Consider the following 26,461-nt stretch of genomic DNA (forward strand, 5'->3'; position numbering starts at 1 on the left):
GAACAATGGTGTATAAGCATTACAACAAGCCAATATTCACAAACATGATTCTCAAGAAAGGTTTGATTTGGCTGATCAGTTGATATCAAACTTTATTGTATTTTTAGACATCACTAGGAGCTGATGAAGACCAGCTCCTAGATGAAGATTCATTTTGCAAAGAATGTGACGTAAATAAAGATTTAGCTCAACTGATTGGTGTTATGTTTTTTAATTTTAGTTTATTCAAGTTCAGTTGGATAGCCTAGCAAAGTCGTGGGTTAGTTTAACACTTCTGACGAGGACTGAGCACTGTCTTAGTTGAATGAAAGGATGAATATAGATTGCGGCAGAGGATAAATAGGGAGTGCCTGTCCCTTTAAATAGTTATGCAGGCAACTAAGTGATAAACTCGATCTAAGGGACATCCAGGTTATGGAAGTTTTGAAAATTGTTGAGCATAGGTGAAAAGGTTAGGACAAATTGCACTACCGACTGTTCAAAGTGAAAATTCAGCCCACAAAACATTGCAGACGTCAGTGACAATGACCTTGTAATTTTTAGGAGCATTTTAGTTCTATAACTTACATGTGTAACAGCACGGTAAGTTTAGGAATAAAGATGTTGTTTTTTTTTATCAGCTGGATAGGCATAGAAAGTTTCTTATGATGGTTTGATAGCAATAAGTGCAATAGGAGTTGCTTACAGTGTTTTTCTATACTAAAAACCAAAAATTCCACACTTAACAACTTAACCAACACCTGAATATCTCAGTCAGAATATAAACAACAACAACAACATTATTATTATTAATAATAATAATGAGCGCACATGCGCCATAGCCCACCAGGGTAATTCACGCGCACGCATGTTTATCTACTAAGCCATGAACGCGCCCCCTGTCTGTGGAAGGTGAGCGAGTGTCTAGTAGAGAGGACGCGAGATCGATCTGATTAAACTCGATTTGAGTGAAATTAACACAAAGGAGACAGCCTGTGTTGGAAAGGACGGCACTCACGACGGGAACTATACTTCGGGCATCTGTTCACACAACAGGATTTTCTTGGACATACTAAAGGAGTTAATTTGCGAAAACCTTAAACTGACCCATAAGGGTAACGTGAGTAACCTTATCGCTAACGTAAACGTAACATTATGCCCATGTCTTCACGTTCTTGTTTGGGTGAACTTGTTAATAGTGGTTGCTTATTCATTTGCCATCTAGCTAACTACTTGAAAGTTAGTAGTGTTACGCCATATCTGTTACATTTGAACTTAGTATTGAGATGGCTAACGTTATTGATCTTTAAAGTAAAAGTCAAGGTATTTGTCTTTATAGCCATTTCCTCCATTTGCTCCAGTTTCCTTATTCAACCACAAATTTTGAACAAAGTAAAATGATGGTGAGGGTTACAAACACTGTATAGTTATGACGACTAACAGTATTTTCTTTATTTATGGTCGAAGTTAATGTACTCAATCCAACCTGCTCATATGCTATGGCTAAGAGGCTAGCTAGCGGTAGTGCTATTGCATTGTACAGGGCAAAGGAGTCCTGACTAGTTTTCTGAAAGTATCGGCTATAAATATGGTCCCTCGATTCACATGGTAAGGACCCAATGAATGCATACGTTTTCTCGAAGTAATTTTAAAGGAAAAGAAACTTAAGTCGAGAATACTTAGGCTTTGTTAGATATGCCGATACGTTAGCAAGCTAATTGTGTGTTGGTAGAAACACGAGGTGGTTATAGTGTCGAGGTGAGTCATTGGCTGAGCTGAATGAGTTAGTAGAGGGAGATCCCCGACCTTTCGTAATCGTGACTAAATACACCACGAAAGCTGACTGTGATCAATGAAAAGTTGATTTTAAATGAAAAGCTATTTTCTCAATTAATAGGGTGATCTATGTGGCAAAAGTAACGGAGACTGTTTCATTGAGATGTAAAGTAGCTCGTCCGGAGGACAATATCTATAGATAGGGGAAGGTTGCTTGAGGCCAGATGGTCAATCATTTCGGCTAGCTACTTATTTTCGATGTACATTTTGGAATTACTATCTAAAGAGTACATAAAGCCCAATAGAAAGGCACAGTGGTAGTTTCTGGTGGATTTTACTGTGCAACATTCGTCTTTTAAGCAGCTATTTCCCTGATTGAAAGAAGTGCGCTTCCGACCAAAAACGTGCGCAATGGTAATTAGCTAGTTGGAAGTGCCCCCATTGGTGCTGTCGCTAGAACAGAACGGCACCGTCGCCTGCATTGTCTTTCAACTAGAAGCCTGGCTGGTCAACCTCAGCATACGGCCCTCGTTATTACTAACAATATCTACTACTTTGGGGAAATTAATTGGAATTAACTTCATCAAGAATGCCTCGTTAGTTTAAATTGGTATAACTCTGGGCGATTTTCTTGTTTCATCACGTTTCCGCGTTTGTAAAAGTTAATGGTTTTGTTTGTTTAGCAATATCGCACCCGGAAAGTCGGACAAGTTTGCGGTTTCGTATTAAACTTCTTAAATTCGGCAGCCGAGTTAAAAACACCTGCTGAATACTAGTGTTAGCAGGAAATCGAACGTTGATTCATGGCGATGTACGTTACAGGCCTGTTTTGATCATGTGGTAACATAACGTTCACTAGCTACTGCGAAGTTGCGAGTTGCCATCGAAATGCTTGGTAAGTGTCTGTTTTTGTTTATTATGTATACATATATATATATATTCACACACACATATACGTTAAAATATTACAAACTATGCGAGGACGTAAGAACAGATTTGGATAGTTCGCAGTTGCAGTGTATTATCTTTTGAGTCACCCCCTCCTATATACACTCACACACAAGTCTTTAACCTAAGATGGCAGCTTTTAATGTGTGTCGGGACACTGAATGAAGAGATACGAGGCCGGTATGGCGGATCAGATGTTAGTTCTATTGTGGCTTTTTGTCTTTCGTTTGTCTGCATTTTGCAGTTATTTAAGCATCAGGTTATATAGCAAGTACTGCATTAACCATATGTATTAGCAGAAGAGTTGTTTGTTTATTTGTTTTGTTTCGAGGAAAATGTTTGGGTTTGTCGTGTATTTAAACCTTTTGAAATAACACTTGAACACGTTTCCCTTGTGAAGTAAAATACCTCACAGCCTTTACAGGGCTCCACAAAATCTAAACAAGAAAGTGATCAAATGTTTGTTGCCTTTATATTGTCTCTGCAGATAGTCTGCAAGCCTAATTGACAATCAGGCTGTATGAGTTGTTTGATGAAACTGCAGCCTACTGATCAAATGGCTGTGTGACTACATGCTTGTCCAATGTTGGCCTGCATCAGATCATGCTTCTTCTGAAAGGCCCCTAATAAACTATAACAGATACATTCTCCAAGTAGAACAGATCAATTATGTACAGAATTTTAGCACAGTCAATGTATTTGTTTAAAGCTTCAGAACATAAAATAGAATGATAACTGGGGAAATAATCCAGCTCACAGTTGGTATAAGATCACACCTTTGCTGCAGAATATGATTGGGAATGTTACCGTAACAGTTTAAGGGAAAAACACTGTTAAGCAGCATGAAGTTGTACTACAATCTCCAATCAGTTCCTTTAGAATACTTCAACCACCCACGGCCATTTTCAGAGCTTCTTCTAAAGTTGAGGCATAATTTGGCGCCCGGGTAGAAATGGAAAAGAAGGGGAAATATTCTCTGCACATGTGAATGCAGAGAGAACAGGCTGGGTATTCCACCATTCCTTCAATAGCACACCAACCGTTTAATTTCTTTGTACATTTGTTTTGCCTTAGTTGTGTTTGCAATTGAATAGGCAAGAACTTTTGCATTAAGTTCAACTTTTAAGATGTAGCCAGCCCAAATGCATTTCAGTATTTCATGAAAGGCTTGGTGGTTGGTTATCTGAAATTAGTTGGATCTAATGTCCCCCAACCCCCTCCAAGTAAGGAGACTGTATTGGCCTGTTGTGCTAAAAAACAAGCAGGCCCTTTATTTTTCTCTCCTTCTAAGCTTGCCATCACCCTCCCCCACCCTAATGGAATAGCACTCTCAAATGAGTGAGGATCCACAGATCATCTTTACGTTAACCACTGCCCCAACCTGTTGCTTCCTTATTTGTGTCCTTTTTTGAGAACACAATTCCCCTCCCAACACACAAAGATAAACAATGGGCTCACATGAGTATTGACTGTTAAATCACTCATCATGGAGCAGGGGCATCTGTGCTGTACACTGTCTCCATAGCACAGTCACAATCAACCAGTGCCTCTCAAACCACTGGAGTTATTGGGGCAGGGAAACCACTAACTCATTGGAAAAGCCATCAGCTTATTGAAATGTGTAATTTTTCTACATTCATGTGCCTTTGCATCCGACCAGTGCACAAGCATGTAAGTGTGGGAATGTTCTGATCCACCAGCATGAGACCCTGCTCTCAGGTGTGGTGGTCTACCCCCCCTCCCCCATTTTTTTCAACCCTTCTTTTCAAGTTGGATGTGTATTAATGAGTAGCACGGGTAAACATCCTTAAATCATAAGCTGTGATTGGGGAGTTGTTGCTCCCTACACCGTATGTGTGGCCCAATACATCTTTTTTTTACTTGTCACATTTGGCTCAGTCTACAACATCGGTTGTTTGTAATGTAGAATGTCCTTTTAGACCGTGTGCAATAGGTACCTTATTGTCTAGTCTTTTGTTCAGATATGTTGGTACAGTAAAACAAAAGATGTATCTTCACCCCACTGGTAAACTGTTGCACTTTCAGTTTGTTAATGATAAGTGGTTAATAAGTGCTAGCTATCGCTGGTGTGAAGGGAAGTTTATAATAAATCCCATTACTGGTCTTACCTTACCATTTATGTAGAACTTATACTCACCAACTTATTATGTGGCAGTGGATATTGTTGACCTAAGACATGTTTATGTTTTGTTGTTGCTGCCTCAAGGAATTGTAGGGTGGCTGTATCTATTTCAGGATAGTCCTGTCCTATGTAAAATGATACAAAAATACAGCATTGAAGCACCTTTCTTTCAGCATTTAGAGTATTGGACCAGCTCTTATCATGGCTTCCACTTAGACACTTCTGGGTCATTTCACTGAGTCAGGACCCTTCCTCTTCCTCTCCAGCCCCAGTTTGTCCAGGCCAGTGTCTGGGAGCTGCTGGGCCTGGGCTTGTGCCACTCCCTGCTCTGGGGATGGATCGCAGTGCCTCTGAGTGACATTGTCATTTGAAGTGACTTTATTATTTTTGCGGGATAATCTTAAACATTTCTAGGGGAGGGGGCGGGGGGGGGGGGGGGACCTTTTTGATGAGTATAGCCTCAATTCTGTCAAGGTAGCGTTCACCCACCATCATACGTACACATGTTTTCAGACACACATTTTGGTGAGTTACTAGGGAGGGAGAAATCCCATCCATTAGCAAGGCAGCCACGTGTAAAGCAAGCAGATCCCCACACAAACTGAATGAGTGGACAGCAGCCCCCCCCCACCTCTCCCCTATGCCCTCACATCCTGTGCTTCACTCATTGTGCTGTGATGTACCATACAGCCTGAACACACAGGCCTTTTCTCCAATGAGGAGCACATATCTAATTAATGCTCAGCTTCAGATGTGGCTTCTTGTGAGGCTTGTTTTCTAATATCGATTTTACTTTGTAATAAAAGGAGTTATGCTGCTGGTGGTGTGTGTTTGTGACAGCCTTTTTTTGAGTGCCTCCACCCCCTTGACTGCCTGATGGGTGGTGATGGTTCACCTCCATTTTGAGAGATCAGTCCCAGTACCACAGGTGGCCTTGCCCTATGCTCTTTCTGCACGGTAAGGAGCTCCATGTGCAATGGGGACATGGGAAGGGATTGGTTAATCGGTGACTGGCAAAGTGCACTCAAAAGGAGTCATGAAGTGTTCACTTGGTGGGTCTTTTCTCTTCCGTCATCATAATATTCCTTTCCCCTCAGGTCATTTTTCTGCCGTGTCGTCACAATGTCCTTCTCTCTTGGCACGGCCACATTGGTTTGGTTTCAGCAGGGAAACAATGTGCACACACAGATGGTACTGCAGACCGGTTCCCCCTGCTTTTTGGAAAGTGTGATGCTGCTGCTTTTTGGGATTTATGGGCGGGGTGCTAATGCTGTATTGTTGACATCAATTTGAACACAAATAATGTGTAGCTTATTGTTATGGTAAATGAAAATAACCTAGTGGATATCCCTATGTAGATATGAAGGGCTCCAGAAACATGGCAACACTGGCTCTAGAGTCGTTGACGTTGAAGAGGCAGCTTGATTGGGTGGAGCTGGTCAGAAGAGGAATCATGTTTGCTGGCCAACCATTTTGTGTTGTGAAAAAGTTTGAACCCAAATTAAAAATCGAAATATAAAGTAACCTCAACTCGACCTTATGGCTACTGGATGTGGTCATAGAATGGCTTTACTCTGTATGTTTCATTACTTTGCTTTCAAGTGGAATGAAATGTAAATGAAGCTGTTTCTAGTTTAATGAGCAGGAAGTGTTTTCTGGATAAACTCAGTGGAGACAGTGTTTTGGTTTGTCCATTGGGGCTACTGTAGGAACATAGCAGTGCCACATAGTGGACTACATTGGAAGCTAGCGAAAACACCAAAATTGTTTATGCAGATAATTATACACTTATGAAAACATATTTATGAATACTATATTCTAATGGATGCCACTTAAAACAAGTGTGTTCAGGATCTCGCTCTAGAGGTTAACATGACATTTGGGAACACTGTTTTCTGCTGATCAATAAGTAGTTTCCTATGCACGTGTAAATTCCTCCACGTGTGCTCGTAGGGTTGCTATTACAAGGTTAAGTTGAGTAGGAACAGAAAATTATCTGGTGTAAATGGTTTACCTTGCAGGAATGTGCTAGCACTGAGTATCGGGTGTATGACGATATGGTGGGGAAGGGTACGTGTAGGCCAAGGCTCTGGTTGGGTCAGGTGGATAGACTACAGCAGCATCACACAGGGACTACGGAATGGCAAGCAACCGGCATAACATTTTTTTTTTTTTTTAATGCTTTTTGAGACAAAGGTTCCTCTACGCAAGCGGTGGTGTCACCTACAGCGAAAAAGACATTTTTGGTACGTTACTTTTTGTTGGGCTGCCTGTCAGCAGGATTACGCAAAAAGTACTGGCCCGAATTTTTTTTTAAATGTATTTGTTTAATGAAACCTAGTGAAAAGGTTTAACATGGGCCAAAGAAGAACCTGTTCAATTTTGGCTCGGATCTGTCACGTGGGTCGTCCCAACTAAATTAGTTTAACTTTCATTAACATTACGAGATACAGCATTTATTTTTCGATTCTGCTAGCCTTCTAAGTAAATGTGCAAAAATAAACTGTTCAGTGCTTTTTATATTGCTGTTTTTTCCCCTCAAGGAGAAACGGCATGTAGCCTACCATGTGGTGGTATTCCCCTTTTCTGTTCTGCATTTAAATTCCCATTATGCAAGAACTGGTAGTTTTTGCTACTGAGCTCTCTCTAAAGTTGCGGAGTGTAGTTCACTTTTACACCACTGTAGTACAGTACATGTGTATTCATTGACAAGCTGAAAGATATGGTTTCTTGGTTTCTTAGTCGCTTCTACCATGATGTCCGAGTGGGGTGAAATTTTGAGGGTTTCTTGGTTACTGACATTAGTCTTGAAATAAATAGGTAATAAATATCTTCCTATAGAGGCTAGTGAGAAGAGAGTAAATCATGCCAGAAGTTGCGCTTAAGTAGCGCTGTCATGTTATTTTGGTTTCCTCTGCCGCAGGGAACATGGGAGATCCTTAAGGAGTTTCTTGAGTGCCATTCCACAGTACATTCATTGCAGGCTAACGCTGGGGGAACCCAAAAGGCTAACAGCACCAAATGGGGCTTCTGCTGGGGGAACCCAAAAGCTAGCAACCCAAAGGCTAACGGTACCAAATGGGGCTTACGCTGGTGGAACCAAAAGGCTAACAGTACCAAATGGGGCTTCTGCTGGGGGAACCCAAAAGCTAGCAACCCAAAGGCTAACGGTACCAAATGGGGTTTACGCTGGTGGAACCAAAAGGCTAACAGTACCAAATGGGGCTTCTGCTGGGGGAACCCAAAAGCTTGCAACCCAAAGGCTTCCAGCACCCAATGGCCAGCAGAGGCCCTGAAAAGAACACAGAAAGAAGAGCTAAGATCAGAAGAATGCCTGGGATTTAGAACATTTGCAAGCCTTGGATACATATAACATTGCTAATCTCAGTCACATGCTTATCACAAATGACAAGAAAATGCGTTGCGCAGGAATATAACTACAGTAATTAACTAAACGTTTTACTTTTCTAACAGAATTCGGAACTCTAACACAAGGTTTCAACAAGCCTCCCTGTAGACACCAAGTACTGCTACTGCAACTACTAGTAGCTAGGTGGAAGCTCACGTGACTGCACTGCTCCAGCCAACACTTGGGACTATGCATCTGCCATATGTCACTTCCCTTTTCTGATTGAGACATGACAACCGCGAAGACTCTGCTTTTACCATTTCAAAATAGACGATACTGTACGATACTGTATATTTTTCTACAAAAGTCATTCAAGTTCAATGGGAACTCCCACACACTGCGACTAATTCAGAATTAGGCTACAACCCACCAGTTGAGAAAGCACTGCCCTAGTCAACAGGAGGAATGGCAAAAACATTTAAAGTTGCTTGTTTTGAACAAATCAAAAAGCCCCATTCAGGGAGTTGGTTATGGGTGCTATGAAAGCAGGTTTAACAGGTACACTCATAAGTGCTCTTGCCTGACTAATATCAAGGAACCTTGTCAGTGGTAGCAGTTGGGCAGACATCAGCCACTTGGGAGTGGGAGTGTGAGGGTGTCTCACTTGACATAGGGCTCAACTACAGCATCATTTGGATCTGATTGAAGTGAAATGCAACTCAATGGGATAATCAGTCTTTTAGTGGGTCTTAGTTGCACCATGTTGTATACAGGAGACACATTTTATAAGAGTTTCTTTAACACATTTGACCAATTTAGCCAAAAACATCTATGCTACTCTATTTACTCATAATAAGCATGCATCTTGGTTTGTGGTAGCCATGGTAATAATCTCCTGTGTCACACTACTTTGACACCATTAACAGCAGACTTGACAAACCAGTACCTCATGCATTGTTTTGTAGTCTGTATGTGGGCCTCTAAGATCTCTGATGCCCTGTGTTGTAGTGTGTATGTTGGTCTAAAAGAGCTTTAATTTGTTGCTGGTGTATCAGTGATCACTTGTGCATATAGGTAAAGGGGCAGGTAGTGTAGGGAAGCCACTTAGGGGACGCCAGGGGTGGAGATGCCTTGGGGATTCTCTACACACTCTCTGTGCACACCACCACTTCTAGAGATCTCTCCCTCAGCCTCTTCTCAGCACTCAGTCATTCTCTCCTCTCCTCTTTCCATGCCGGCCACAGTCCCTCCTGTGGGCGGTACCGACTAGCTTGGTATTTTGCCAGATCTGTCACTCTGTGGAGAGAATTAGGTGAACGGTCAGGCCTTGGCAGCTTAGACACCAAATCTGATCACAGGGATTGAAATTTGCGGCTTTTGGCTGGGCTGTTGCACAGCCGCCCGCCCTCCTAATACTCCCCTCCTCCTATGACCTTCCTCTTGCTCTGTGTGCTGAGGAGCAGGCAGTGTGCTTCAGACAGCCGGGGAACAGACCTCTCTGATTAATGGTTGGTCTGCTGGAGAAAGCTCAGAGGAAACTCTTTCTCTCACTCACCTGTAATTGCTTAATCATTCTTTCTCTCTGAAATTTCAAGTGAGAAAAGAATCCTCTGGGTCTTGAGTTGTAGACCTTCTCATACTTTCCTAAGTGGGGATCACATTGACCAGCGCTAGTAGCGGTAAAAGCCGTATTCTTTCTATTGTTTGCTATTGTTTGACAGTGGAGCGGTTTACATCGCTAGTGTTGCCATAATCAAAAGGGAGCTGAGCGTTGATTGAAGTTGAACTTGATTTAACTTCCAGAGCTAGCATGATGCTCATCAATGTCCGTTTAATGCATCCTTGGAAGGTTTCAGGCACTATGACCGTTCAAAGGCGTACAAGTCTTTATGGGGCAGGATGTGTCTCTCCGTTGTACAAAAATGTACACTTAGCAAGGAGAGGGAACTTTAAACTAATAGAGATATTATGGTCTGAGCGTTGTGTAGCGCGTTGCCACTGCCACTTAGTTATTTTCAGTGTGGTCCTGCCTTACTGTAACTTCCCCCTCCAGATACACATTCATTAAGATTGCTTGAAGTTTGGGTGCCAATGGTTGGGCACACGTGTATGTATTGTCTTTAAATGGACCATGCTTATCTGGCAACCAAAAGGACTAAAATGTTGAACTTCACATCAGAAATATGGAATCTGGTTGTCCACACTGAATTGTAAATGTTTAGACATTCGGTGAGTTTTGAGACCACTTGAATCGATCACAGTGCCATTATTGGTACCTGGGCAGCCAGGTAAAGCATGCTTAGTTCTGCTATGTGTACTGATAAAAGAAGCTTAACATAAGTATTGAATAGTGTTTCTTTAGGTAATATCCATATATATTCATGTTAAAGATAGGAGTAGTTACTATGGGCGACTGGTCACAGTACTGTAGGTTACCAGGGACCTGTGAGGTCTTCTGTCAGGTACCCTATCATTACAAGTCCTGTACTCAATGAATTCTACTTCACCACATTTGTTAGGCTATTCCGCTTTGTCTGTGGCCATCAATTGTGTGAAAGTTATCCTGATTAATTTGTCCATTAAGATATGGAAAGTTGAGAGAGAGTTTTAGGTGGCTCTTAAGAACAATCAGTTTGAACTCTGTTTGAATCTGAATGAATGTTGAGCAGTGCAAGGTAAAATGGCTGCTGTGGAAGCTTAATGGGAGATTTGTGTGTGTGTGTGTGTGTGTGTGTGTGTGTGTGTGTGTGTGTGTGGATGGTTTAAACAGCCATGTCCAGGGCCCTGAGAGGAGAGGGGGAGGGACGGGGGAGGGGTTGGTGCTTGTGTTGAAGTAAGTTAAGGCGATGCATTCCTCACCCCCCCCCCCCCCTCTTCTCCACTCCACATGCGCACTCTCTGTCCTCCACCCCCGTCCCCGTGGCCCTCTCCACACACACACACACACACACACAAGAGGTAGATGAGGCGTGGTTAGTGAGGCCCAGCCCCCAGGCCTGCTTTATCTCACATCTCCATAATTCCCCTGGCTCAGCTCATCTGATTACACCTCTCGGGACAGCCAGGTTACAGGCGCCTGGCTGACACATTCACTGCCATACTCCCAGATGGGGGCTGAGAGGAGAAGACTCTTCCACACACACACACATCCGCATTGGCACAAACAAACACTGCTATAGCCAAATCATGAATTAAAGTGCCTGTTCTTTCACTTTCTTACACATACACACAGACACACGTATGTATACTTGTGGCCCACACACATATACTTCCATTTCCTTCAGCAGGTGGGCAGCCTTCTTGTGTTCCCACATCTGCCTGCCTGGCTGGGTTGGCAGCTGCTGCTGTTTAACTAGAACCGCTTCTGCTGGCCTCCTCTCTGTTCCGATAGCCTTTGTTCTTTCACCATCCAACAGCCCAGCTGTAAAGAATGAATGAGCTTGGGGTGGGTGCTTGTGTGCTGAGAGGAACCCTTTTGTCTGACCTTAAAAAAAAAAGGAGTGCACTGGGATGGGGGAGGGGAATTAAAGTTTGGCTCAGGCTTGTTTGCTATCCCTCCACTTTTGTGTGTGTGTGTGTGTTGTCTCTGTGCGTGTGCGTGTGTGTGTGTGTGTGTGTGTAAAGGGACTCTTGTTTTTTCCATTGTAATGTACTTAGGGCACAGGCATAATGATATGAAGACTATGGCTATAAACGGTGAATTTCCCTACCTCCTGAATCTGTCTGCTAATGTTTTTATATTTCATCTCTTATAGGTCCGGTGCCCTGACTATCTTCCACTTCACTGAGTGAATTAAGGAAATATGGAGTGACATGTTGAAGATTGGTTAGCGGATTAACGGCTTTGAGGACACCCACCTCTGCGTGAGCATACGTCATCCCTCACATCCGTCTCTTCGGGTTGGCTCCGGTGCCGTGCTGCTAGGGGACCTGGCACACCATGGCAGACCCTAGTATGATGAGCCTGTTTGGGGACGATGGGAACCTGTTCTCAGATGACCTGGAGGGGCTGGGGGACTGTGGCTACCCAGCGCAGGCCCAAGCCAACCCTATGGGCCCAGCCATGGGTCACGATCATCAGGCTTACGGGCCGCTCTCCTCCAACATTCACATGCCCTCACAGGCCGTTCCTGGCCAAGCGAAGCTGGGACCACCTCCAGCACACCACTATGAGCATTTCAGTCAGTACGAGCAGCAACAGAGTGGCCGCATGTTAGCCAACGGCCCTGTCAACGGCATGACGTCCCCTCAGTCCCGCTACCACCCCGCTGGGACGGGACCCGCACCACCTGGGCACCATGGCTATCCTGGCCCGCAGGGTGACGCACGCGCCCAGGCTTTTAGTGACGGGGGTGGTGCCACTTGGGGTCCGCCACCGCAAGCAGTGCAGGTGCCCGAGCAGGGCCGCCCCCCATTCCAGTCCCAGCAGCAGCAGCAAGCACCTCAGCCCCAACACGGAGCCTCTGGCCCCCAAGGCCACGGGGGACATCAGATGGGCCCTTACATGGGTCACAGTGACTACACAATGCCTGGACATGGCCAAACGCAGACTCCTCCCCGGATGAACCACTTTCCTCAGAGCCTGCCACAGGAGCCCAGTCATTTCATGGGCCATGTTGGCCTCCAACAGAGTTCCAATATTGGGGGCCCCCCTGGGGCTCCTCCCATGAGGCACCCGGCGCAGCAGCAGCCCCAGAGGCACCCACAGGCCCCCCAGCAGTTCCTCCACCGACCCAACCAGGCTGGGCATCGGCCTGACACTGTACCCAGTGCTCACAACGCTCAGTACCCACCCAGTCCCTCACGGCAGCAGCAGCAGCAGCCGCCGCCACAGCAGCAACAGCAGGTGATCCCTGGAAGAGCCCTCCCCAGCATGGGCTACAACATGCACACCCAGCCTGTGACTCCAAACACTGGAACCAGCTCAGGACAGTACCCTCCCTACCCTCCATACGGCAACCTTAATCAGGGATTAGCCAACCCTTCAGGGATGAGTCCTAGCATGAGCCTTAACACCAGCAGCAGCTACACCAGCCAGGGTGGCCCCCCACCCCAGCAGCCCAGATACCCGCCTACAGGCGGGCCCCAACAGGGACCAATGCACCAGCAGCAGCAGCCTGCGATCCACCAGATGAACCAAATGAACGCTCAGCCTATGCACCCGGGCCAGAACTCAACTGCTGCCCAGCAGAAGCTCCAGCCGCAGCAGAAGCAACAGCAACAGCATTTGCCTCCACCTCAGGGATCCTACGGTTCGCCCCCCTCCATGTCACCCATGAGGAACTTGAGCACTCCTGCTGGCACCCCCCCTCCCCCTCAGCACAGTCACCCCCCCAGTGCAGGCCTGGGCCCAGACATGGGTGCTGCCGGTGGGTACCCTGGTGTTACCCAGAGTGCAGCAGGCAACATGCCGCTAGCCCAGAGGGTCCAGCAGATGCCCCACCCCCAGCAGCAGCAGCAGCAGCTTCCCACACAGGTGTACAGCTCTCTGTCACCCAACCACAGAGCCCAGGGCCGAACCCCCAACCCTAGCCATGAGCTGCCGCCACAGCAGGGGCCACCAGACCAGAGACTGCATCCTCAGCAGCCCCAGCGAGTGGGGCCACAGCTGCAGTCACCTTCAATGCCTTTCCAGCAGCAGATGCAGCAGGTGTGCCCCCCTTCTGCTGCCCTGTCCCTGCCCCCGCCCCCGCCCCAACAGACACACCTGGCTGCCATCCATCAGAAGTCTCCTCCTTCACAGCAGCCTTGGGCGCCACCACACCAGTCAACTCCACCCAGCCAGAAAGTGCCTCTTATGCAGGTGGGTGCTCACGCAGACATGGATATGAACCACCCACATACTGGTGGACATCACTGTTGTGTGTGGTGGGAGCTGAGTGTTTGTGTAGGACAGATTGAAGCGTTTCCCAGGCTGTGTGCAGTTGTTTAGAGTGTGTGAGTGTGTGGGTGGGAGTGGTTTTTTACAGCTGTTTGTTTCCTATTTAGCGCGTATCCTGGCCCTCCCTAAGATCCAGGCGCCACAGTGCTAATCTTCTAACCCTCCCCCCTCCCCCTCCCCTGCCCCCGCTCTCTGAAGGGGAAATACTCCCTTCCTGCTCTAAGCATATCTCTCCTCCTCTGTCTGCTCCCCTTCCGTCCTCTCTCTCCCCTCCCTCTCACCCTCTGCTCTCTCTCTCTCTCTCTCCACCCTCTTTCCCTTCTCTCGCTGCCATTTCCCTCTCCCCAGTCTCTCCATTCCCCCCTTAGCTCTTATGCTCTGTCGTGTGTGTGTGTGTGTCGTGTGTGTCGTGTGTGTGTGTGTGTGTGTGTGTGTGTGTGTGTGTGGCCTGTCTCTGAGGACTCATGCGTGAGTGAGTGGTGTGGAGCAGGATGTGTCCTGTAGGGAGGAGAGCGGTGTGGAGTCGGTGTCCCTGCTGCTCTCATGCATGTCACGTGCTCCTGATGCCATTAGCTTGTTTTGGACTGAAAGCCAGCCTCTTTCTCTGGTGACCCATTCTGATACAATGGTGGCTCTTATCCCTGCGTGCACATCCACCACAGAGAGGCCATCTCTGTGTCTCATTAGTTCCACTAGTACCTCCCCATCAGTAAAGGGCCCTGACTATGCAGTTCAAAACTAGTAAAGGTTGGTGGCTGACATGGAAGATTATTAGATTAATTTGATTTAGAGCTATATAGAAAAGGCCTAGGTGTTGTGGAACTAAATACAGCGACAGCTGATCTTGCGCTAAACTGAACCCATAACCTTAAGGCTCTATCGGGAGTCACACATTTTCCCCTTTATTTACAATTGCTCAGGTAGTAGGATGATTTAAAATTGCCTCCCTGTGCTTCTGGTGGTGTACGTGTGTAGATTCATCTATCTCATTTTCATTCCCTACCACCGACTTCCAAGCTTCTCGGGATCCCTCCTGTCAGAGCACCAGTAGATATACACACCAGTGTCTTCAGGCCTGGCCTCACTTCACTAGAGGTAGCTGAGGTAGATTCCACTGAACATTTGCATCAGTAAATGTGATCTCTCGCTTTGATCAAATAATGCCACTGTTCACTCTGAAGTGCTCAGAACCCAGAAGTAAAGAAGTTGAGTGTGGTGTTTGGAAAGAGACAGGGTCTCCTTAAAGGGAGTATTTGGCCTAGTGAGTGAGCCCTTTGCCTGCTAGATGAACTGCCCCATCCCCCTCTCGGCCCCCGTCACCCAGAGATGAAACCTTATATCAAGCGTATTGTATTCTGCACTGCTGCTCTCGAATTAGTGATGCAGAGAGCATGTGTGATAGGCCCCATTGTCATTCATGCCATTGATTATTGGGGAGGCTTGGCAAGGGAGCAGACATGTATCCATTAAAGCGTCCCACCAGCTCCCCTGCTCCAGCTGCTCTGATGGCTCAACCACTCTGTGTTTTGTGACCTTGCCATTGTTTGGCATGCACACCGCACGCCGTTTCTTGGTGTGTGTTTACAGGAAATTTGCATTTAACCACTAGACTGACGTTTTCTCTTTTGTTGCTCATCAAAGAAAGCACGCATGCTTCCACTCTTTCTGATTTCACATCTTCAGTGTCCTTGACAGGGTTCTGAGGTGATGATGTTTAAGACGTGTTGGCCTTCAAAGAGTTGTAGCATATTGCTCTAAATGTGCTGATGTAAACCTCCCCCCTAGTACTCCCTTTTAAAGTAAAGATTTCATTTCTTAGTGTCCTAATGCCTAAGGCCCATCAGGTCAGCTGGATCCTCCAGTCGGTTGCCTGTAGGTTTCCTGTTCAAGGAAGGAAGGAAGGAAGGATGAATGAAAGGAAAGAGGGAAGAGTGGGTGGGAAGGAAATCGTGTGTGTGGTATGGCCATGGCGGTTGGGCAAAGTTGAAAGGGGTTTTCTACAGCGCTGTGTGTAAGAGCACAGTGTGAGTAGTAGTCTTTCTGCTGTATGCTATACAAGGCATTGTGAGCTTGTCCTTGAATGTGGGTATTTCTCTCCATATGTAGGTGTGACATACGCCTGTAGTCCGAAAATCATTTACTATGACCCATGTTAACCAGAGAACCATAATAGACTTCCAATAGTCATGTATGCAGTTGTCTGCTCCGTCCTCTTGTGTTTATGGCTGTCTCTGTTTCCCTGCTAGCATTCCCCATCAGAGCCTCCAGTCGAGGGGAGCACAGGCAGCGGGCCGCCCACCTCTGCCTGCGGCCCCAGCCCTCAACCAACCAACTGTGACCAGCAGCAGATGGAGAGCAACCAGAAGCCAAAAAAGAAAAAGAAGAAGAAAGCCAAGGTGAGTGAGGCGGAGGACGGTGTGGAGAAGGACCCAGAGGCTGTGGTGACCCCCCCTGCACAGAAGAAGAGCAAGAAGAAACCAAAGGAGAAGGAACCCAAGGAGCCCAAGACTCCCAAAACACCCAAAGAGCCCAAGGAGCCCAAGGAGAAGAGGGCAAAGGCCACCAGCACCCCGAAAGCCAAGAGCTCCAAGAAGCCAAGGTATGGGCAGCTTTGCTTTACTCAATGTAGCCATGGGTCTGTTTACAAGGATATACAGAGTTGTCCTTAAATCAAGAAAGTGGTTGACAGTTTATTTTATGTAATTTCCCTTAAGGAATTTTCATAATCACAAGCTAGATGTTTTTAAATTTCAGCAAATGTTTAATCTAGATGTATTACCAAAAACAGGCTAGCCATCGAGTCTTCTAACGATAAAATGTCTAGATGTTCCCAGACACATAATTTGTCTTGGTTTGTCTGTTAAATGTAGGCCATTTTGGAGATTGAGCTGGAATCCATATTGAATTGCACATTATGTTTTCTTTGGTCTTGTGATGCAAAGATAAACACACCTGTTTTCACCAGCCTACCAAGTTATTTACCAAACAGATCGTGGTACAGGACAGAAATGCTGTGAAAATGTTTTTCAGCACAACATTGCCAAAGATATTGCCCAAAATATGTATTTTTTTTTTATCAGGACCAGCTGTGCTGTGGTTAGAAAGTTAGCTGGGCACCACCTTAGTGAGATTGCTTGAACTTGGAATGAACTGCCAAACTATATTTCCCAAACGTATTGATCATGGTGAGCGATGATTCGGCACAGGATTGAGAATGTTTGAAAACAGAGAAATGTCCTCAAAGTGATCAGAAAAATCATGCTGGAAATGACACTGAAGTGGCTGCTGTTCAATGGGATAGGTGTAGAAAGTCTGTCAGTCACTTCTGGGTTTTAATGGCACAATGTGTTAGCTACTCTAATTATGTTAGGAAGGCTTTTTCCTCTTTAGTAAACCCTTTTATGTTAAGAAGGCTAGTTTATCTTATGTAAACCCTTTTATGTGAATAAGGCTTATTCATCTTTAGTAAACCCTTTTATGTTAAGAAGGCTAATTCATCTTTAGTAAACCCTTTTGCACGCATGTTTTTTGCAGTGGGGGAACTGTTGCTTTATAAAGAAGCAGAACAAGCAGCCATGTTTGGGCTAGTTGAGTGTCTGAAGCATCAGAACTTGTACATTTGATGATGGTTTAGAAATGGTCGAATGAAAGGACTTTCTTCAGAAACGCATCAAGCTATTATTGTTTTAAGATCTTAACCGAAGGGGTTCTGATGTGCTTGACACCACCTCCCAAGCAAAGTACAGGCAATCTGATGATCTGGGGCTACTTTAGTGCTGAGGAGGTATGTAGAAGTCTATACTTCCATTTTAGCACAGCTCCATCACCATGCCATCCCCTGTGAAGAGCACTTGACTGGAGCCAGGTTCATCCCACAACAAGACACTGACCCATAGCATTCCTCCAAATCAACACCTGTTTAGTGAGCTACGTTATTTAAGAAGAATTCAATATTTCTTGGCTGTTTCTTTTAATTAGATCTGCACCTATTTGATTGGTGTGTGTGTGTGTGTGTGTGTGTGTCCTATAGAAATATTCTAGAGACCCTGAATGCAGTGACACGCCAACCGAGGCCACTTCCAGTGAACACTAACCTACCCCGCTTTTTAGCCAGTCTCCACATTCACTGCTAAGACAGTCGCATGGTCACTCAGTGTTTCCTGACCAACACTGCTGTAGATGGAGCACCATTGTGTGTGTGGTGGAGGCCCTTGCGGTCATGTGTTTTTGCGCTTCACCAAGCTGGAGCTATGTTTGATCGTATGGAGTACGCTTTTTAGCCCGTTTGGTGCGTCGTCGAGCTTGAGCTATGTTCGATCGTATGGAGTACGCTTTCTAGCCCGTTTGGTGTTCTCTAGCGCACCTCAGGGTACCCAGGCATGCTTTTAAACAAAGCATTTTTAGACAGAAATGCCGAAGATTGTTAGTCTGTATAAAGGTAAATTATTAGAAAATATAATTCACAGGCATTGCTCATTTGACATTTAAGAATTGCAGAGTGCAATTTGATGTGAACTGGCCATTCTTCTTCAGATATTTTGAGTTGCTCATCTAAAGTGTCTAACAGAGACTATTGGGAAGTATGGAATGATGAGATTGGTGTAGGCCTTTGCCTTCACCCTTCTTTTTTTCCCTTTTCCCTCCCTCTGTGGCTGAAGTAACATGATCTTCCTAAGGAATGTGTCACCCCCCCCCCCCCCCCTCCAACACACACACACACACACACACACACACACACACACACTTGCTTTTTGCTCTTTCCCTCCCAGTCTTCCACCTCGTCGCTCCTCTGCTGTCCTCTCTCCAGAGGAAGAGGGCAGGGCCAGAGTGCTGAGCGCTGCATCTGCAATGCCCACAGCTCTGGGTCATCGGAGGGGGAGGGGTGACCGTGTTGGGGGTGGGGTCTTGCAATTCAAAATGGCAACTAATGGCAGTGCGGTCACAAGGCTGGTTCAACAATCAAATGAGTTCAGTTAGGCAGAAGGAGGTGCATACATGCTCGCTGTTGATCGATGAAGGGTGCTGGCTGGCCAACTTACCTACTGGCAGGTTCTTCATACATGCCCAAACTATTGGATTGTGATTGAAAAAAAAAAAAAAGAGTTGTTCCCCTCCCTTAAGATTTGAGTGAAGTTGTGTTGGTCTTTGGGTTTCTCAGTCCCCTACTCCTGACCTTGCTCGTTTGTCTACATGTTGTGTACAGACAGTAGGCCAAAGTGTGTCGATGTGTTGTGTACAGACAGCAGGCCAAAGTGTGTCTGTGTTGTGTACAGACAGCAGGCCAAAGTGTGTCTACATGTTGTGTACAGACAGCAGGCCTAAGTGGCCCATCTGACTCAGATTTTGCGTACCTGGCACGCATTTTGACATCAAAGTACACTGGCACTCTAAAAGTACGCATAACAGAAGATTTTTTTTTTATAAAAAAACATTTTTTTTTTTAGTACGGACAATGCTCAATAATGCATTGCCGGTTTTCAATGGGTTCAAACTTCAAAATCTGTCTGTCGTGCTGCCAATGCGTACATAGGCAGCAGAGCAAGAAGCAGAAGATGAGTTTGGCCAATCACAGACCCCCTGCCGTTACTATCGTTACTATCCCCTGAATGAACATCAAAATCAGAGAGTACTAGCTAGGTTACTCTGCTGCAGTCAGTAGAATCAACCGCTGTAAACTAACGAGTAATGCAGAGATAAGACGTCTTTTTTTATTTAGCCCAACGATGTTAACCATGTGGTCTTCATGTTCGCCATCGATTTAAAATGGTAAATATATCTAAGTGCCTTGGCTGTGTTACAAATAGTTTGACGTTACGCTTTCAAGGTGTTTTGATATTACTAATTTCAAACTCTTGTAGTAAGCTGCCATGGCAGAACCACTGGATAAAATACAAAATCGCAAAAAATCAGTGATAGTAACCGGGAAAGATGGCCATGCCTCCGTTCTTTTCAGACTTCCCCACCATGCTTTCTGCACAGTTTGCAGTCAATATTGATATGTCACCAAGGAGCAACAGGTAACGAACACAGTAAGATGCATATTATCAGAGAATCATAGGCCTACCTGTCAAGTGTGAACATGTCAGGGTGGAGAGAGCCTCAGTGAACCCCCACCCCATTCACTGTGTTTTACATGCTTTCTCAATGTTTTCATTTGGGTATGAATTAGGTGTTGCGCCTTATTCTTCATTCTTGATAACCCCAGTAGTGATGAAGTGCTCCTCAATGTTTAAGAATGAGGAGGTGAGTGGAAGTGGGATGTGTCCAAAACAAAGGTTGTACAAATATAAGCTACTGAAAGCTGAATACTGAATCTTTACTACAATGGGCTGAACAGATAAGTTGCCTTTTATCAGGCAACACTTTAATTAGCCTAGTTCAGCGCTGTATAGTATAGAAAATGAACAACAATTTGGGGAATTGTACAGAAAAATATGAAGTCAGACACATGCTTCCATATCACCTAGGGCTTAAAGAAATGTGGGAGGTGAGATTGTTGGGCTGGGGATTCCAGCGTGTGGACCTTCCTCTCAGATGCAAGGTTTGATGACATGATTGCATGTGAGGATATGGTTAACTTGTCCATTTCTCTGGCTGGAGCAAACCTCAAGCATGCTCGCAAAAAACACCAACCCACCACCAATCTTCTGTTTTGTTGTTTTGTCATGTTGAACTCGGAGCAGTCATTCCTTCCTCCTTTGGGTTTCATCTGCTTTTTATTCATTGAAGTGACAACTGTCATATTTAGCTGTTTCAAATTCAATAAAACTCTAGTTTTACAGTCCTGAGTTGTATCAGTGCTGGAAGGGAAAGGGATGAGAATTGATGAGCTGTCTTATATCTTGCATGGCGTTCCACTACTTCTGAAATGTGAGGAGCAGACAGTAGCCCTTTATACATGCGTCAATGTAAAGCTGTTACATCGCTTCTACCACGATAGAAACTCGTGAGCGTGTTACAATTGCCTCATGTATAAGGGGTCTAGATGTAAACCGTTAGTTTTTCCACCGATCGTCTGAAGCTTTCGAGAGAGGTGGTTTACCATGATCGTTCGGCTTAGAAAAGGGCGTGTCAAATCAGGCCGATGTGTCATGGGGAGGCCGTGCGTGACTGGGGGGAGACGGTGACAGGAGGCTAGAAAGTTAGAGGCTAGAAAGTTCACTCCATCATCTCTTTGAAATTCCTTATTCCATGAGTGGTAGGCTACAATGTGACTGGCTGTTTTAAAATATAACTAATAGCCTAAGGAAACAAAATAACCCAGGAAGTTTCATCTTCGAGACGTTAAGGCTTCTTCCAATACTGACAGCTGACTCATAGCTTGCAGGTTTGCGGGAGACGCGACATTTGAGGGATGTCACTTAATTTAAACCTTTTTTGCTTCCGTTAGTGTGTGTGTGTGTGTGTGTGTGTGATAGAGACAGAGACAGAGAGGACTCAGTAAAACATCGGAAAACACCGTGTCTCGTAAGCCTTAAGCTATCAATCACCCCCACAATGAAATATGCCATTACAGTCGCGACAAACTTCTTGGCATTGTGGTGCGCCCAAAACGCAAGCTATAAACGTAGCCATCCTAATGTAACCAAAATATACCTCTGCTGATATGCCTAACCTTCGTTCTATTTAGAATTTGTCTTAGCACTATGCAGGAATAAAATAGCATCTACAGTGTCAGGATTCAGGCGAGAGCGCCTGGCTTCTATAACGCGCCCTGCTGCACTGAAGGAGCGCTCACTCGCAGCACCTGTTGCTGGAACGCATATAATTCGTTTTACAAGGTGCTGTAGTCGTGGGAACGACTGGCCTGGTTTCTCCCAAAAGGAAAGTAGATTTTCCTCTGCTGATCCCGCGTCTATATGGAAGTTTGTAGAGAGATTGCCGGGGAGTAAAATGCTCCCTTTCCTTTACGTCTGCTGCTGGCTAGTAATAAAGACAGCCGGAAAGGTTAATAAACGGAATGAAATAGCTACACATTACACACGCTATGTTTTTAATAAAAGCCACGTTACTCACATACTGGTTAACACTGTTTGTTACAGCACATAAATGTTTGTCGCTACATCCAAACTGCGTCACCGTTGTCCCTCCCTGTGCTCCAGCCGCACCATTTTGCTTGCAATGTGAATCATTTAATTTAAATATGCTTATTGGCATTTGTTGCACCTTAATCATTTTCTACAAACATGATATGCTATGTATGGTGTAGTAGACTGAGACTCTATTCACTACTGCACAAAAATTTGAAACGTTTGAAAAACTAGACGTTTGCAATGAAGTAGGTTAAACAACTTTCGCCAATATCTCCGTAAGGGAGATGGGTTATGTGCTCAAATTTCCTGGGATCAAAGAAGACGTTAGTATTCATGTGCAAACTAAAAATCACGTCTCAGGATTGCTGCGCATGCAAGTTATTTCGGGTATCTCAACTGTAACTAATACCACTGTCATATAATTATGAGTCCAGTAAAAGACGGAGCAAACACAGTTTTCTACCGTTGTTGAAACACATCCACGCGTAGACTCGTTTTCTTTCCATCCGAGAGTGGTTATTCAAAGAAAATATTAAGAACTATATGCTGATAGAAAGAAGGGAACTTTAAGCCACTACACTGCCTGTGCCCGATGCGGATCCACGTTGATGTTGTTAGTAAACAAACCAGGTGGGAGCACATCTCCGTGGTCTTTGCGAGGCAATGTAACAGCTTCACATTTTGCACATGTATACAGGTAACGACAAGAGCCGTTTCCCTTGAAAATCTTCACACCTACACGCGAATACGATACGATAAACTGATCTGATCTCAGTGGCACATGTATAAGGCCCTAGTGTTGCATCTAACTGACCAGTCTGACATCTAACTGACGAGTCTGACATCTTACTGACCAGTCTGACCTCTATCTGACCAGTCTGACATTTAACCGACCAGTGTTGCATCTAACTGACCAGTCTGACGTCTAACTGACGAATCTGACGTCTGACTGCAAGTGGGTTTTATTTTGTTCCCTTTCCCATGTGATGTAGGTATATTAGAATGCAGGGCTGGTGTTCATGAGATGTCTCTAGGTTGTGGAGAGCTGAAGTACACATGAGCTGTTGCATGCTGGAGCAGTTGTGTGTCTGTTAAGCTTGCACTTATTTGTAAGCGTGGCAGCATCAAGTACACTGTTGTGGGGAAACAGGCATGTGTGTGAGCATCTGCTGTTGGGCTGAGGAAGAACACACAATGGTGGGTGGGTGGGGGGATCCAGTGGACGATGAGTCATCTTGCTGATGAAGGCAGGTGTCCCATTAACCCCCCTCTTGGCCTCTGAGTGTCATGGAGCTGGAGCAGCAGGTCTCTCCCTGCCCTCCGTACGCCCTGTGGATCTCTTCTGCTCTGCTCTCCTCTGCTCCAACAAGGAAGAATACGCATCTTCTCCTTTTACTCAGCTACAGCCACTCCAAACCCCCTCCATTTTTCCCTCTCCTGCCTGCGCACTCTTTCATCACGCACATGGGGGAAGGGTGCTGTATCAGCAGGGGCTACTCAAAAGAAGCTTGGCCTTTTGACAAGTTTGGCAATGTGTTTGTTTGTATGTGTTTGTGGGTCTCTGTCTCTGTCTCTGTCTCTGTGTAGAGTCTCTGAACCAGAGCCCTGCCCTCTGTGCTTCAGAAAGGTCAGCCATGGGAGACCACAGCTCTGTCAGCCTCCTCCCTCCTCTTCCACCTCCCTCCTCCCGCCCAGCAGCACTCTTCCTGTCCTCGCTTTTCTCCCTCCTCTTCTCCCTTGTCCTTTGTATGTTTTTTTTCTCCCCCCTTTCTCCCTGTTTTTGGCTCCTTTGGCACGTTCCTTGGCAGTCTTGGCCCACAGACACTGAGGCAGTGCAGGTGCTTTGAGGAGAAGTGCTAGAGCAGAAGAGGGGGAGAGAGAGAGAGGGAGAGAGAGTAACTGACAGAGGCAAGCAGATGGCTTTAGCCAGTGGCGTCCAGCCAGAGGAACAGGTGCAGGTCACGTGAGCGCCAGTTACCAGGGCGATTTGATTGCTCTTGGCGTGCGAATGAAAGGCAAGGGGGCCCCCAGAGCGAGCTGCACCACAGCCTCCAGGGCATTGTGGAAGCTGTGGCAGCGAGAGCAGGAGCCACACTGCACTGGAACAGGAGTCGGCTCTGGCTCTGGCTTCTCTAGCTCCCCCATGCCTCACGTATTTACACATACTCACCTCCCTCACTGTTTAGGTAATACTCTTAATAGGGTTAACTACTCTACCTACTCTGCTAGGGTTTACTACTCTGACCATTTCTAGCTACATTTTATTTATTTTTGAGGGAGAAGATGGAATATGATGTTTTGACTTGCATTTTATTTTTATTGTTTCTGATCCTCCTCCAACTCCAGTTCTCTTTGAAAAGGCCTGCCTGTTTGTCTAGAAAGCACTGTTTTGTTTTGCCTTGAGATGTACAGTTGCCTTCAAATGTTCCTCTCTTTCTGTTCCCTCTCCTTTCTTTCTCTCACTCTCACTCACACACACACACACACACTCTTTTTCTCAGCACGAAGAAGTCTGATTCTGACAGTGGTGCAGGCAGTAAGAAGGAGGCCAAGCGGAAGAGGGAGCCATCTGTCACCTCTGACACGGAGAAGACACCACCTCCCTCTCCAGAGGAGGAGGAGGAAGAGGATGACGGTGTTCAGGTAACCCTTTTCCCCTTGAGAACAGAAACCCAAAAAATCTCAAGATAGATCTGTTCCATTGAAAAGAAATTATTCCTTCACTATCCAGTGTCCAGCATATGTTCATAGTTAGATAGGCAAAGGCACTAATAATATACATATTCAGATGACCTAGTTTCACAAGCCCCCCCTTCCCCCCCCCTCTCTGTAGAATGGGTTTATGGATGTACCTGTAGGCAATACTGTTGTGCAGGCTATGAGGTATTGTGACATGACCTGACGTGACGCATGGGTGAATTTTGATTGCAGAAGAGACGATCCAGCCGACAGGTAAAGAGGAAACGGTATACAGAGGACCTGGAGTTCAAGATCTCTGATGACGACGATGATGGTGACAACTCCAACGGACCCAAGTCCCCTTCCAACGCCTCTGAACAGCAGGTGGGTAGCAACACAGGCCAAACTCCTTACATTTACACCTGTTTTTAGAGAGATTTTCATTATTCTTACTATTTAATTGGTACTATTCACTTTTTGTATGTGTTCATGTATGAATGATTATGTGTTTTGTTCAGGAGATGCCTGATACCGAGGGGCCTGTTGTTGAGAAGATCATGGCGTTGCGTCTAGTCAAGAAAGAGGTAAGTGAACAATCCTGTTGGGCATGTGATCCCTGGGTAGAACTAGGAGGGCAAATTAGTGTTTGTTTGGAACCTTGTAGAGAGTGGTTTGTTTGGGACCTGGTAGAGAGTGGTTTGTTTGGACCTGGTAGAGAGTGTTTGTTTGGGACCTGGACTGGTAGAGAGTGGTTTGTTTGGGACCTGGTAGAGAGTGGTTTGTTTGGATCTGGAAGAGAGTGTTTGTTTGGACCTGGAAGAGAGTGTTTGTTGGGACCTGGTAGAGAGTGTTTGTTTGGGACCTGGACTGGTAGAGAGTGGTTTGTTTGGGACCTGGTAGAGTGGTTTGTTTGGGACCTGGTAGTGAGTGGTTTGTTTGGGACCTGGTAGTGAGTGGTTTGTTTGGGACCTGGTAGAGAGTGTTTGTTTGGGACCTGGACTGGTAGAGAGTGGTTTGTTTTGGACCTGGTAGAGAGTGTTTGTTGGGACCTGGTAGAGAGTGGTTGTTTGGGACCTGGGCCCTGTTCGGCGTAGCTCGCTAAGTGGTTTACCGAGCTAGATTCCAGGCTACAAAAAAAAAACCGCCCGCTTGGTTCGGCAAAGCAACTTCCGATAAATTACGATATTAACATATCACTTAGCACTAACCTGCTCCAGGGCAGGCTAACCTAAGTTTAGCTGGATAAGCTTGCCACACCCACGGCCAAAGGAGGGAACCCATTGACCAAGGAGTCATATTAAATAGTTTGATTAGCGTAGGAGAGTGCTAAGTATGGCTAAGTATGTTTGCTAAGTATGTTTGCTATAAAGCAAGTTATGTTAACCTCCCTGTGGTCGTAAAGCTGTCCTTGTTTTTCAAGTTAATATATTAATATAAAGTAATTCATTGTTGAACACTGCCAACTATCTTACTTGCTATCTGTCTACTTACACTGTCTACTTATACTGTCTACTTATATCTCTCTTCTACTAGGGCTGAACGATTAATTGCATTTGCGTTTTAATCGCGATATGATGAGGCGCGATTTTCAAACCGCAACTTAAATAAAAACAGCGATTTAAAAAAAAATATATTTGCACACAGTGATTTAAAGCAGCATAACGGATCACTTG

At 45.4% G+C, this 26,461-nt stretch overlaps 1 protein-coding gene across 2 annotated transcripts in view; it reads left to right on the forward strand.

The window, feature by feature from the left end:
- The first annotated feature begins 1,067 nt into the window (after nucleotides 1–1,067).
- The window catches only part of chd7 (chromodomain helicase DNA binding protein 7), a 50,746-nt gene continuing 25,352 nt past the window's right edge, over nucleotides 1,068–26,461 (forward strand). Inside the window, exons 1-6 of one of the 2 annotated variants that reach the window (XM_080837258.1) lie at nucleotides 1,068–1,099; nucleotides 11,951–13,998; nucleotides 16,323–16,675; nucleotides 24,611–24,752; nucleotides 25,041–25,172; nucleotides 25,307–25,372. In XM_080837258.1, the coding sequence (XP_080693384.1) occupies nucleotides 12,136–13,998; nucleotides 16,323–16,675; nucleotides 24,611–24,752; nucleotides 25,041–25,172; nucleotides 25,307–25,372 (2,556 nt within the window). In that variant the 5' untranslated portion in view covers nucleotides 1,068–1,099; nucleotides 11,951–12,135. Of the gene's footprint in view, nucleotides 1,100–2,602; nucleotides 2,651–11,950; nucleotides 13,999–16,322; nucleotides 16,676–24,610; nucleotides 24,753–25,040; nucleotides 25,173–25,306; nucleotides 25,373–26,461 lie in introns of those variants that run through there. The other variant, XM_080837259.1, reaches the window with a different exon arrangement.

The sequence above is a fragment of the Sprattus sprattus genome (genome assembly GCF_963457725.1).
Source record: "Sprattus sprattus genome assembly, chromosome: 4".
Classification (NCBI taxonomy): Eukaryota; Metazoa; Chordata; class Actinopteri; order Clupeiformes; family Clupeidae; genus Sprattus; species Sprattus sprattus.